Here is a 14,061-nt window from a genome sequence, read left to right on the forward strand (position 1 = left end):
ACTGGGGTCAAGGACCGATTTAATGAGATTCCTGTAGATCCTTTTGTGTGCAGCTTTGTTGGGTGGTTTTAATGCTGGCTCAGCACACAGGTCTGAAGTTTCCTTTTGCAGTTTTTGGGGGCGTCCTTACAGTGCACTGGCACTTCTAGAAACAGAAGCGACAACTTCAAGCGTTTGAGGAAAGAGCTGGAAATTGGGACTTCTCGGTTCTCTTTCCCGATTCAAAAACCTTGCTTTGCAGTCCCTAACCGAGTGAGTTTTTTCCCTCTTCACCTTGGTTTTGTTCTCTTCTCAAGAAGTGGCAGTGCTTGCTTACTGTACTGGACGTTTTCAGGGGCAGGAGTGGTGGTGAGTGGAGCATGTGGCAGGGCTGAGGGCTGCACCGGGCGAGGTGTGAACCCCTTCTCTGTGGTTCTTGCAGGGCACTTTCATGGAGTGTCAGCCGGAGAGCAGCATCTCCCACCGCTTCCACAAGAGCTGTGCCTCCCAGGTCAACGACACGAGCTACTGCCCACACTGTGGGGAAGAGGCCTCCAAGGCCAAGGAGGTGACAATAGCAAAGGCTGACACGACCTCCACGGTGTCCCTGACCTACGAGCAGCAGAAACCGGCGGCTGTGGAGGGAAGGGCCGACACCACGACGGGGAGGTGAGCTGGGGCATCTCAAACCTCGTGCCAGACCAGGCTTTCCATTTGAGTTCTTGTGCTCCTCCTGATGAGCAGAGGGCTTCCTGGTCCTGCTCTCACAAAATGTGATGGTTTAAAGGTAAACCAGCAGGGCAAATGAACTCAACTCAAAAGTCAGAATAACAATTTAATGAAATAATACAGTAAGTACGATTATACAGACAAACAATTGGTCTTAACCCACAAAACCCAAATGTATAACCCAGCACCCTGGGGCATGAACAGAGTGGTGTTCGTTGGGCCCCCTGAGTCCAAAGGAAAAGGAGAGGGGAAAACCTGTTGGTGAGAGTGCTGTTGCAGTCTGGTTGAAGAGTGGTGGTTGCAGTCCAGTCGAGAGCCATGGTCTGCAGTTTGGTTGAGAATGGTGATCTGCAGTCTTCCTCTGGATCCCACGAGTGGTTCCAAAAGTTCCAAGACTCCAAGATTATATATTCTCCAGTTCAGGCAGGAATGCTCAGTGCTTCCCCCAGGGCAGGGAGTTCCACAAAAGAGGGAGGCACCCTCCTATCTCACAGGCCTCTTAACACCCAGTTTACAGCCTGAGGAGTCAGGGCTGCTCTGGGCAGAGGGTGCAAATAGTCTATTGATACCAGTTTCTGGGCAATGGCATGGAAGGCTGTAGAATACACAGTTTTGGGGTACACCCATCCAGTGGTGAACTGGGCCCAGCTGTTCTAACTAGGACACAAGCCAAGCTCAGCTGCAGGGTTAGGGATAGGGTCAGGGATAGGGATAGGGTTGGGGATAGGGTCAGGGTTAGGATTAGAGTTAGGGATAGGGTCAGGGTTAGGGTTTGGGTTAGGGTTAGGGATAGGGTCAGGGTTAGGGATAGGGTTTGGGTTAGGGTTAGGGTCAAGGTTAGGGTTAGGGATAGGGTTTGGGTTAGGGATAGGATCAAGGTTAGGGTTAGGGATAGGGTTTGGGTTAGGGATAGGATCAGGGTTAGGGTTAGGGATAGGGTTTGGGTTAGGGATAGGATCAGGGTTAGGGTTAGGGATAGGGTTTGGGTTAGAGTGTGTTTTGTGCCGCTCACTGTGTTGGAGAAGATCACACCAACCACAGGGTGAGCTGGGGCAGAGGCATCGGAGATGGGGGTGTTCAGGATTTAAACTTTCCTTCCTCTTATGGGATAATTTCATTCTTAAGGAGTGAAATAGTAGTGGAACTAGTTGATGTTGCCAGGTGTGCTCAGTGACAGGGACGTTCCTGCAGCACCTGGCTGTAGCTCTGTAGCTCCTGACTCACACAAGTGTAAAGAGTGGGGGAAAACAAAGAGGAAAACACAAATCAAGCCAACCTTGTGTTGAACAGCGCTCTGACTTCCCATCCCATCTGGTCTTGTTCAGGTGGCTTTTTTGACTTACCCCATGTTCCTGGTTTTCCTGTAGAACAGAGTCCATCAAAATGCAATCACTGGGCAGTGCAGTTCCTTTTTGGGCAAGTTCTTACTGAAAAGACTGTAAAATATATTGGTTTGTGTTTGGATTCCAGTTACACTTAGCTAAAGTGTAGTATTAAAAGTATTTAAAATGCATTTGCTTTCCTTCTTTGGCATGAGATCCACACTGTAGTGTATTTTTAATGGTTGTGCTTTGGCTGTCTCTCATTTTACCTCTCCAGTGGCACTGGGACACGGTTGTCAGAGGAAGACAAGCCAGAAAGTTCAGCTGCTGAGGGGTTTGATATGGCTGGGTCTTCGGTTTTTGCTAAACCTACTACTAGCCTGACGCAGGGACCAGTTAAAGAAACTCTGGAAAGTGCTCTGATTGCCCTGGACTCTGAAAAGTAAGAAAAAACCCACTGGGTCTCTCCATTTCCCAAGAAAGTTGCTTAACTAGAGAAAATGGGATTTAGCTTCTCTGGACTTTGGTCCCACTCAGAGCTTCTTTTGTTCACTCATTTGTCACCCCCAACAGATTTGGGAGAACTGTTACAGCTCCAAAGATCTTATTGATTTCTGTGGAGGATTTAGTTTTTCCCTGGCATCTGTAACTGCTGGAAGTTCCTGTTCACAGCAGTGAGACCCAGAATTTGTTGTTGATCTGGCCCTCACTGGAACAAGGCTGCTGGGGTCGGAGCTGGAAGTTCTGAGACCTCATTCTGGAGACTTGTTCTTCTGTTTTGCTGGTGCTCTGGAGCTGTATCATGGAATCACAGGCTGGTTTGGGTTGGAAGGACCATAAAGACCATCCAGTCCCACCTCCAGCCATGGGCAGGGACACCTTCCACTAGCCCAGGTTGCTCCAAGCCCCATCCAACCTGGCCTTGGACACTTCCAGGGATGGGGCAGCCACAGCTTCTCTGGGCAACCTGTGCCAGGGCCTCCCCACCCTCACAGGGAACAATTCCTTCCCAATATCCCATCTAACCTGCCCTCTGGCAGTGGGAAGCCATTCTCTGTGTCCAGTCCCTCCACCCCTTGTCCCAAGTCCCTCTCCAGCTCTCCTGGAGCCCCTTTAGGCACTGGAAGGAGCTCTCAGGTCTCCCTGGAGCCTTCTCTCCTCCAGGTGAACCCCCCCAGCTCTCCCAGCCTGGCCCCAGAGCAGAGGGGCTCCAGCCCCTGGAACATCTCCGTGGCCTCCTCTGGAGTTGCTCCAACAGTTCCATGTCCTCCTGATGTTGTTCCCCAGGGCTGGAGCAGCTCTGCAGGGGAGTTTCACCTGAGGGGGCAGAGGGGCAGAATCCCCCCGTCCTGCTGCCCCCGCTGGGGGATCAGCCCAGGACACCGTAGGACAGACTGTCGTGCACATGGGGTGGCAGTGGGGGGGTGACATGCCTGCTGTGCTCCTCACTGAGTGTTAACTCCTCCTCTTTTCCCCCCTCCCACAGACCCAAGAAGTTACGGTTCCACCCGAAGCAGTTGTACTTCTCTGCCAGGCAAGGGGAGCTGCAAAAGGTCCTGCTGATGTTGGGTAGGTGCCTCCTTCCCAGGACAGGGCCTGGCTGGCAGCACTCCCAGCTCCTGCCAGGCAGCTGCCAATGTCCAGTTCCCACGTCACCTTCCCCTCTGCCCCCTGGGAGTGGAGCTGGAGGAGAAATCCACTTCTGCAAGTGACGTGTCATTGGAAACGGCTTCGTCTCTCTCTGAAATGGGCACTGTTCCCAACTTGTGTCTGTATTTGAGCACTGTTTTATCCAGAGAAGCTGGTTGTGCCCCCAGAATCACCTACCTGTGATTTTTCCAGTCCATCACAACTTCTCCTCTCCATGCAGTGGGATATTAGATGGATATTTGCATCCAGTGGAGAGGAAAAAAGAGGGTAGTCAGCTTAAGCTGAGACCCATGAGCAGGAGAGCAAAAAAGAAGAGCCTGCAGTACATGGGGTTGTTTTGGGGGTTCATAGTTGTCTGTCACCAGATGACTTTGAGCTGCTAACTTTGTTTTTACCGACAAATATCCCTGAGGAGTCTCCCCCTTTGAAGGACACAATGTTTCCTCAGGATCATTTCCTTTCCACTCCCTTACTTTGCTGTACATTTTTGGACACTTCCTGTTCTTGTCATTTATCAGTTTCTTCTTTTCCTTTTTTTTTTTGTCTAGCAAGTGTTTGCTCCATTGTTCCTTTCTTCAATAGGACAAAAATGTTATTCATTGATATTTAACTATGGCCTCATCATATGCAACATGTTATCATGCCCAGACATCTTTGTCTGCCTGTCAGCATCATCTCTCAGTCTTTGCACAGCTGTGAGGATCTCTGGCCAGATCCCAAGCTTGTGTTAGTTGGAGAAGTTCCATCCATGTTGTAGCCCTGTGTTTGCAGGGATGCAACAACAATCACTAATATTAATTGCAGTTAATAGCAGTGAGGCAAAAAGTCCAGGTAGCACCAACTCTTTCTTTGCAACTTCTGTTTTTTTCTTTCCTTTTTATCCCTGATTAGTGTTGGTTTTGAGATGAATTGAGAGTCTGAGGGACATGGCCTCTGTAGATATTGTAATGCCTTAAAGCTCTTGAGTTCCAGGGTGTTTCTGAAGCTCTTGGTATGAGGGTTCACAGAGTCACAGAATGTGCTGAGTTGGAAGGGACCCACAAGGATCATTGAGTCCAACTCCTGACCCTGCACAGGCCCATCCCCAAGAGTCACCCCATGTGCCCCAGAGTGTTGTCCAAATGCTTCTTGAGCCCTGTCAGCCTTGGGGCTGTGCCCACTGCCCTGGGGAGCCTGGTCAGTGCCCAACCACCCTCTGGGGAAAGAACCTTTTCCTGAGATCCAACCTGACCCTGCCCTGACACAGCTCCAGCCATTCCCTGGGTGCTGTCCCTGGTCCCCCCAGAGCAGAGCTCAAGGCCTGCCCCTCCTCTTCCTCTCACAAGGTTGTTGCACGTCAAATGTCCCTGGGACTGCCCTGAGAGCTTCCTGACTTAAATGTGCAGTGAGATGTGAGGAGGGCTGAGGATGGGCTGGGAACTCAGCCTTTAAAAGCCTTTTTAGCTGAGATGTGATTCTCCTGTTACACTTTAATCTCTGAATTGTGGTTGAAAATGTCTCTGCTGTGTTTTTCAGTGGATGGAATTGACCCTAATTTTAAAATGGAGCATCAGAGTAAGAGAACCCCTCTCCATGCTGCTGCTGAGTCTGGCCATGTGGACATCTGCCATATGCTGATTCAGGTCTGTCTCCACTTACATTCTTCTCTACAAACAATTTGCTGTGGTTTTTGGTCTCCTGCCCCACGTGGCTGGAACACACTTGGACTGAAACATCCCTGCTGTAAAAAACCTCCTCAGTCCCAGGGTTTGCTGAGGTGGAGGTGTGGAGGTCACCACTGGAGCTGTTCTTCCAGGCTGTTCTCCAGGCAAGGAGCATTGAAGCTTTGGTGCAGGGCACTGGGAAGCAGGTGGGAATCTGTGCCTGGGCACAGCCAGAGCAGTGCACTGCCAGATGTGCCAGTTCAGCCTGCCTGCACTGCCAGATGTGCCAGCTCAGCCTGGCTGCTGTCAGACTGCAGGAGATCTCCAGGCTGCTGCCAGGTTGCTCTTTGTGGTGAGGGCACTGAGGCTCTGGAGCCTGGAAGCAAATAGATCCTTCTCTTCCCTTCCATCAAAACTTGAATAACTCCAGCAGGATTTTCCTCCACAGTATAAATATCCCACGAGTGGAAAGGAGAGAAGGAAAGATGGAAGTTTGGTTTATGGGCTGAGATTTGGATTCTAATTAAGGGAAGATGGTCAAAGCCATAGGGGTGCTGTTGTTGAACCTGCTCCAAAATGATGTAAAGAAGAAAAAGAAGGATTCAAAAAGTTATAGCATTTCTTTTTTGTGCTGGCATAAATGGTCTGGAGTGACTGGAAGTATGTTTTGTTTATCCTGTGGGATTGGGAAACCTTAACAGTCTTTGGAAATGGGCTGCTGGGATGGTGCATTTCAGCACCTGGAGTCAGAGCTCTTGAGTTCTCTTTGAAGGCAGCTGTGGGCCTGCCTGGCTGCTCTCACTCACTGAAACTACTGCACAGGAAGACAACAGAATGAGTAAAAGGAGCAAAATTTGTGAGATATTAGAAACAGTTTAATTATCAGTAGGGTTGGGTTCTTTCCAGAGGGCTTCATCTTCTTGTCTCTTCCCTGCAGCAGTGCAGGATTTGGCTGGGAATGGCCCCAGCTCATTAAACTTGAAATGCCTCTTCTCTGCTCTGGTTTGAATGGCTGTAGCTGTGTAAGAGGAGGCAAAACAAAGGAATTCAGTGGGAGGCACCTGGAAGCAACGGGGCCAGCTCCTTGTGCCAGGTGAAGCTGAGTCAGGGTGTTGCTGCTGTGAACAGGTCTGAGGTTCACACACACAGACACACACACACACAGACACACACACAGACACACACACAGACACAGACACACAGACACAGACACACAGACACAGACACAGACACACACACACGCACACACACACACACACAGACACACACACACACACACAGACACACACACACACACACACAGACACACACACACAGACACACACACACAGACACACACACACAGACACACACAGACACACACAGACACACACAGACACACACACACACACACACAGACACACAGACACACACACACACACACACACAGACACACACACACAGACACAGACACACAGACACAGACACACAGACACAGACACACACACACAGACACACACACACACAACGTACAGACACACACAACACAGACCACACCACACATACAAGCACACCACAAACACACACACAACACAACACCACAACACACACCACATACACACCACATACACACACACACAACCACACACATACACACAGACACACCAGGACAGAGCGAGAGAGAAGACACACACACACCACATACACACACACACCAGACAGAGCACACACAAGACACAGACCACACCACACAGACACACACAGACCACACACAAAGACAACACACACACAGGACACACACCCACACACACACACCACCCCACACAGCCCCACACACAGAAAAACACACACAGACCACACCAGACACACACACACACACCGACACACAGACACACCCCCAGACACAGACACACAGACACACACACAAGACACACAGACACCACACACACAGACGCACCCCACAGACACACACACACCGACACACACACCCACACACAGACCACAAGACACACACACACACCCCCCGACACACACACACAGACACAACCACGACACACACACGACACCACACACCGGACACCCACACAACCCACCGACACCACATACACCCACACACAACACCAGACACACCAGAACACCACACACACACACAGACACACACACACAGCCACCACACCCAGACACACACACAGACACACACACACAGACACACACACGTACATGGCCTGCCAAGAGCTGTGTGTGTCTGAGATCCTTTGGGTTTAAGTCTTTGGTGGTTCCTGAGCTCAGCCCAAGAGTTAAAGCAGGCAAGATCAGGGGACACAGTGTTTTGGGAAAGCGTGCGGTTTTGGTTGACGGCACCCCATGTTGAGCTGAACATATGCTCAGAGACCTCTGTGGAAATTGTACTGTTGCCTTCTAAAGGCAGAGTTATCCAATCACAGGGATATTTTTTACAGCTCCTGCTTCTGTTGCAATCAGCAAGTTGTTCCTTACTGCTTGTGACATTGGGAGGAGCAGTTTGTTTCACTCTAAGTGATGCACCAGGGAAAACAAAGCTGCTGGGAAAAGGAGGAAGCTGATTTTTCCAAACTGTGCACAAGCAATATCTAGAGCGTAGGCGTACAAAATCCATTAATACAGGAGTTATTTACTACCAGCTGTTGGTTTCCTTACATCTCGTGTGGCTGTGGAAAGCAGGAGAGAGGGCAGGCATTGTGTGCTGCTCTCCAAAGCACGTGTAGTTGCACTGCCTTCTTTCCTGCTTGTGTTGCTTCTTTTTTTTTTTTTTTTTAATTTTTTTCACATGCTTAATTCGGCTAAATTTCAGGAACAATCTTGCTGCTGAATCTCTACTCCCACATCCTCTCTCTCTAACCCGCAATGACTCTAATTATCCTTTGCCTTGGCTTCCCAACAGGCTGGTGCCAACATAGACACCTGCTCCGAGGACCAGTGGACCCTTCTGATGGAAGCAGCAGAAAACAACCACCTGGAAACTGTGAAATACCTGATCAAGGCTGGAGCACTCGTGGATCCTAAGGTAGTTTATTCCTTACCTTTTTCTCCCGAAGCACCCTCTGTCCAACCCGTCCTTCTGGCTAGGTTTGAAGTTTTGGGTTGCGGTGCACAGGCCACAGGGGAATGGGCTGGTTTGTCTTGGGGCAAGGGATGGGGGTGTCACATTCTCATTTTACTCCAGCAGAGTCCTGGCCATGAGTTGGCTGGGGCAAGTGCTGCCACTTGCTCTGTTGGTTTGTGGCACCAAATGTCAGGGGTATTTGATTTCCTATGAGGCCACTAAATCTTAGTGTCCCAAATCCATTGCAGTGATTTTGGAGTTTGATTTCAGAGTTTCCTTCTCTATAGAGTCTAACAATGCGGATTTTTGGGTGATATTTTCAATGGGGCTGTTAATAAGGTGCTTGCCAAGCCAGCAAAAACGACAGCGGAAGCTTTCCTTTCCAAACGACTGATGTGTGGTTTCTTGCAGTCCCGCTGCTGTGGCAAAATTGAACCCCCTCTTCAAGCTCTACCCTTTAATTTAAACCAATACAATAAAATGCAGCTGTCTGTTTGCCTTTAGCATGCTCTGGTTGCATTGCAATCTTGGAAAATATCCGATTTTTTTTTTTTTAGTCCCATAAATCAGAATCTCTTTGGAGCACGGGAACCTTCCACGTGTGAACTTCTTGACACGACCTGGTTTTGTGAAGGAACTGGCAGGATTGCACAAAGCATCAAGTGCTGCCCACCCCAAATGGATCCTTGAGAGCCTGGTCCTGAGCTGGGAAAGGGAAAAGGGCAGGCCAGGCACGTGTGGGTTTCTGCTGGCCACTGTCCCAAGCGTCTCAGAGCAGTCCCAGCATCTCTCACTTGCTGTACTCCTGTGGAAAAGATGGGAGTTTGTGATTCGAAAGGTAGAGGGGAGGAAAAGAATCCTGAGCTTGCAGAAGCACATTAGAAGCCTGAGATCACGTCTGAAGTCTAGACTAGTTTATTATGTTAATTAGTTTCTTGCACCAAATTACTCATCTGTTTGAGAGCCGCAACATTGCAGTTTGGAGTCGGCTCCAGCCATTTCAATGAGAAATCCAGCTCTTTCCTGGTGTTTGCAGAGCCCACCCAGCCCTGGCACTGCAGTGGAGGGGGTGCTGAGGGGAGGGCAGGGCTGGGTGGGGGCTTATCCGACCCCAGAGCAGAGTGATGCAGTTAACGTTTGATCCAGTAAACCGGATGTTAAAACCCCACTCAAAACCTGAAGAAACTTTTAAAATCTACTGCTCTCCACGGGGCTGAGGAGCTGCACTTGGCTCTTGCCAATCCAAGGGAAAGCTGTGGCATTATTATACAGGCACTTATGGGGGGTTTTTTTGTTAGAAGCTCCTGCATCCCCGGAAGCCCACATGGTGCCATCCCTGACCTGAGATATTCCCACCCTGCACCACAGAGTCCACTCCGCTCCTTCCCAAAAATCCAACTACAGTGTTGCTTCCAGGCAGTAAACTAGAAGGAGTCATTTGGTTTTCAGTCTTTCACTTCCTCCTCCTTAATTCCTGCTCTCTTGGCCTTGTTATGTGCTAAGCTCTTGGGACATAAAGGCCTGATAAAAATCAGGCTCCACTCAGTGAGGTCTTTGGTGTGAGGGTGGGCGCATCTCCGTCATGACTCACAGACTGTTCATCTCCGCAAGACCATGCATTCCCAGCTCCCAAAGGCATTTTTCCTTTCAACTTTCAGAGTTGTTTTTTGTCTCCTGTCTGGGCAGATGGCTCTGGGAACTTGGTCTCTCCAGAGCCTCCCCACCCTGTGCAGGACACCCCTTTGCCCTGCTGCCAGGTGCTGGGGTAAGGCCTTGAGCTGCTAAAACACAGCAGTAAGTGGAGCATTTCCAGTTGAGACAAGGCTACTTTTCTGATGTAAAGTGCAAAAAATTGTAAGGATTTTCTGCCTCGATTTGGCTCTCAAGCACGTGGAAAGGAGTGGGAACGGGTCTGTCAGGGAAGGGGAGCATCCATGCCAGGGTTTGGGGCTGTTACATTCCCTAGGCTTTGCAAAAGCATCTCTTTGCACTCTCAGCCGCTTTCTCTGCACCTCTGCGGTTTGTGTGAAGCTCCTGAGCTCTGCTGAGTGCTGGCTCTGGGTCCTGCTCTCTTCCCTCCTGGCAGGGGGCTTTTAGAGTCCTATTTTCCATCTGGGAAGTTCTCCCAGTTTTCCTGAGAATCACTGGTGTCATGCAGAGCTGGAAAACGCTGGGAAGGGATGTCCCTGAGTGTTTGTTCTTTGGTTGTGTTTCCAGGATGCAGAGGGCTCCACGTGTCTGCACAGGGCAGCCAAGAAGTGGCACTAAGACGCCGTTCAGTACCTGCCCTCCAAAGGGAAGATGGATGTCAACTGCCAGGTGAGGCATTGCTGGGGGGCAGGAGCTGCTTTTCCCGGGCCAGGGACTCAACTCAGCACTGTGCTGTCTCGGCAGTGGTCACCCACGCGCTGGGGGACACCTCAAAATCATTCTAGGGTGACAATTCCGTGGGCCTCTTCCCCTCCACTGCCCTCATGGAAACTTTACTTCCAGCTGCTTTGGTTTGCAGTTTCTCTTGACCCTGAATTTGCTGTGGAAGCCTGTTGCTCAAGGGTGTTACTGTTCTTTTCCTAGTGGAGGGTAGGTTTTTGGATCCTGGACATGCTGTGGGATGGGTCAGGGCTGGCACTTGCCATCATGGAGTTTATGCATTTCCATGGGGTCAGCCAGTGCTGCCCTGGGGTTCCCCATTCTGGTGGAAAGGCAGGTCCCTCAGGCTTCTCAGGGCGTTTTTATAAGCCCATTGACACGAGCTGGATGTTTGTTGTACCTTTTGGACAATCAGCTTTGTGTGACGCTGCTGAGCTCTGCTTAGTGCTGGCTCTGGCTCCTGCTCTCTCCCCTCCTGGCAGAGGGCTGGGGGCTTTTGGCGTCCTATGCTCTGTGTTTGACATTCCCTGGTTGTCATGAACACCCATGGTGTCATGCAGAGCTGGAAAAAGCTGGAAAGGGATTGTCCTGAGTGCTTGTTCTGTGGTTGTGAACCACCTGGCGATCCACTGCCAGCAAGCTGAGCTGGAACCAACTCCACTGGCTGAGCTGTGTTGGTTCCACTCATGGGAGGGACCCCGAGGGACCTGCAGCAGTTTGGACCAAAGGAGTGTGACGAGACAGGGAAGGGGTCTGTGGCTCCTTGGGAAGGCAACAGGAGCCTGTGGTGCCTGTTGTGTGCCTCACCCTGTCCTCCCCCCCCGGGATGATGTAGGCTGGACACCCATGATCTGGGCCACGGAGTACAAGCACATCGAGCTGGTGACGCTGCTGCTGGCGAAGGGCTCGGACATCAACATCCGTGACACCGTAAGGATCTGCTGGAACCTGCTCCAGAAATTACCCACGCGCTCTGTTTACACACCAAACACACCCAAGGGGGCAGATCCTGGGCTCAGTGCAGGGAGGTGCAGTGGTGCCCTGACACAGGCACTGAGAGAACAGTGTCTGGGGGGAGAATTTCCCACCATCTTCTGGGAAGAAGTTTGCACGCTGCCAAGACGTCCTTTAGATACAGCTCTTCTGTCACAGCCTGTGAGGATGCTGTGTTGAACTCTCAGGCTGTAGTCAACTCTGAGCCTTGCTACTTCTCAACCCACCTGGGTCCACCTTGATGCCACTTGGCTGCTGAACCAGGGCAGATTCCCTGGAGTCCAGACGTGCCAGCTCCACGTTGGTCACAGGCCAGTGAGCATTGGGCACTTTTTAGGGGCCACCTGTGTGTTTTTGAGGGGCATACGCTCATACGTGTGTTTTCTGGGTGGACTGGGCAGACAATCTTCCAGCAAATATCACCAGCCTGGCTTTTCCAAGGCATCACAGGCACGAAGGCACTGATGTGGACAGAGCTTGTGTCTGTGTTATGGTGTGCTGGAACATTGCAGAGCATGTGCAGTGTTCTCAGTGTGCTGGAGCTGGCTCTTGGCCTGCTCTCCACCTCCATAAATCCTGCTCCCGTGGGGTGTACTCGGTGCTTGAGTGCATGGGGGCTCCTGGGCCCAGTGTGAGGCTGTGCCAGCTGGTTTCCCAGGGATTTCCAAGTAAATAGCGAAGATACAAAGGAGATAGTCTCCCTTCTTCCCAGGTTTCCTCAGAAGACTCATTGTATCAGCACAGCTCCTCTTTTTTTTTTTTTTTTTCTTACTACTCTGTTTGTCTTTTTTTTTTTTTTGGTCTCTAAGGGTATTGAAACCCCAGAGGTGCCTTTAAGGCACAATTGGGTGTGACCTGGGTTGTGAGGAGCTGCTCCCGGCTCTGGCCTGTAGATGAGAGATAGTTAGATTAAGGCAGGGTCACTGGCCTCCCTGCTTTCTGCACATAGCTGTTCCAGTGAAATGCCTGCCCTGCCATCAGCTCATGCTCTAACATGTCTCCTGGCACTGTATTTCCTTGTCCACTGCTCCCAGTGCTTTTTTCCCCCAAGGGCTATGAGTAGATACGTTGTTATTTCTCTCCCTAAATGCCTCATTTTTGTGTCTTGGGTGCTGGCAGGGGAAGCTGTTGGCACATTTGTCTCAGGGGGCTCAGAAAGGCTCCAAATGTTCCTGAGGAGGTGCTGTCCCATTCTGAAGGGCTCAGTTTCCTTGGTAGCTTTAATGTCCTGTCTTGCCCCATCCCTGGAAGTGTTCAAGGCCAGGTTGGACAGGGCTTGGAGCAACCTGGGCTAGTGGAAGGTGTCCCTGCCCACGGCAGGGAGGTGGAATAAGGTGACCTTTGAGGTCCCTTCCAACCCCGACCATTCTGTGTTTCTATGATTCTAAGATTTTAATCACAGCCAGTCACCAATCCCCTCACAGCCACTCCTTCACTCCCCCACCAGCAGGTCTGGGGAGAGAATTGGAAGGGGAAAAGGTAGAAAACTCATGAGTTGAGATAACGACAGTTTAATAGGGAAAGGGAAGATCTAACCCCCCACACACAAGCAAAGCAAAACAGGGAATTCATTACCTGTGTCCCATGGACAGTAGGTAGTTGTTCATCCCTCCCAACAAGAGCAGGGCCCTGTCATGTGTAAAGGTGACTGTGAGAAGATAAACCATCACTCAGACTGTCCCAATTCCTTCTTCTTCCCTCATTCTATACACTGAGCAGGATGGCATGTGGTCTGGAATGTCACTTTGGTCCGTTTGGTTCAACTGTCCTGGCTGTGTCTCATCCCAGCCTCCCCCAGACCACACAGACCCCTCCCCAGCATGGCCCAGGGGCAGCACAGGCTCTGTGCAGGTGCTGCTCAGCAAGGAACAAACCATTCAAAAACCCCCAACATCACCCCCCTTTGTCAGCACAGAGCCCAAACACAGCCCCATTAAAGCCACTGGGAAGAAAAGAACCCATACTCAAGCCAAAACCAGCACACTGAGCGAATTCCCAGGCAGGTCCACATCCAATCCTGTTCCTAAAAGCAGAAGTCAAGGTGAGAGGTGGCTTTTTGGGCTGTTTCATCACTGCTGACTCTGAGCAAAACTGACTCATTTGATCTGTCACAGGAGCCTTTTGCTACCAGCTCCAAGATCACACATTCATGAGGAACATCAAATCGACCCAGTCAACAAGTTACTTGAAAGAAAATCAAGCTCTTAGCAGCTGTTTGTATCATATATCCATCCTGTCCCTGCAGGTGGTGTCTCCTGATGGACAGTCATTAAGGAGCAATTTCACTTCTGCTGGAAAGCATCATTCTCTGGGA

The 14,061-nt window shown here is 50.6% G+C and overlaps 1 protein-coding gene across 1 annotated transcript in view; it reads left to right on the forward strand.

Moving 5' to 3' along the window:
• Positions 1 to 14,061, forward strand: part of EHMT1 (euchromatic histone lysine methyltransferase 1) — a 73,893-nt gene that overhangs the window by 40,072 nt on the left and 19,760 nt on the right. Inside the window, 7 exon segments of the mRNA XM_027740961.2 lie at positions 422 to 648; positions 2,308 to 2,472; positions 3,517 to 3,599; positions 5,196 to 5,302; positions 8,223 to 8,345; positions 10,602 to 10,703; positions 11,580 to 11,684. Of these exon segments, the coding sequence (XP_027596762.2) occupies positions 422 to 648; positions 2,308 to 2,472; positions 3,517 to 3,599; positions 5,196 to 5,302; positions 8,223 to 8,345; positions 10,602 to 10,703; positions 11,580 to 11,684 (912 nt within the window).

Source organism: Pipra filicauda, unplaced genomic scaffold (assembly GCF_003945595.2).
Source record: "Pipra filicauda isolate LSUMZ 115617 unplaced genomic scaffold, ASM394559v2 scaffold321_size1097455_pilon, whole genome shotgun sequence".
NCBI classification, from domain to species: domain Eukaryota; kingdom Metazoa; phylum Chordata; class Aves; order Passeriformes; family Pipridae; genus Pipra; species Pipra filicauda.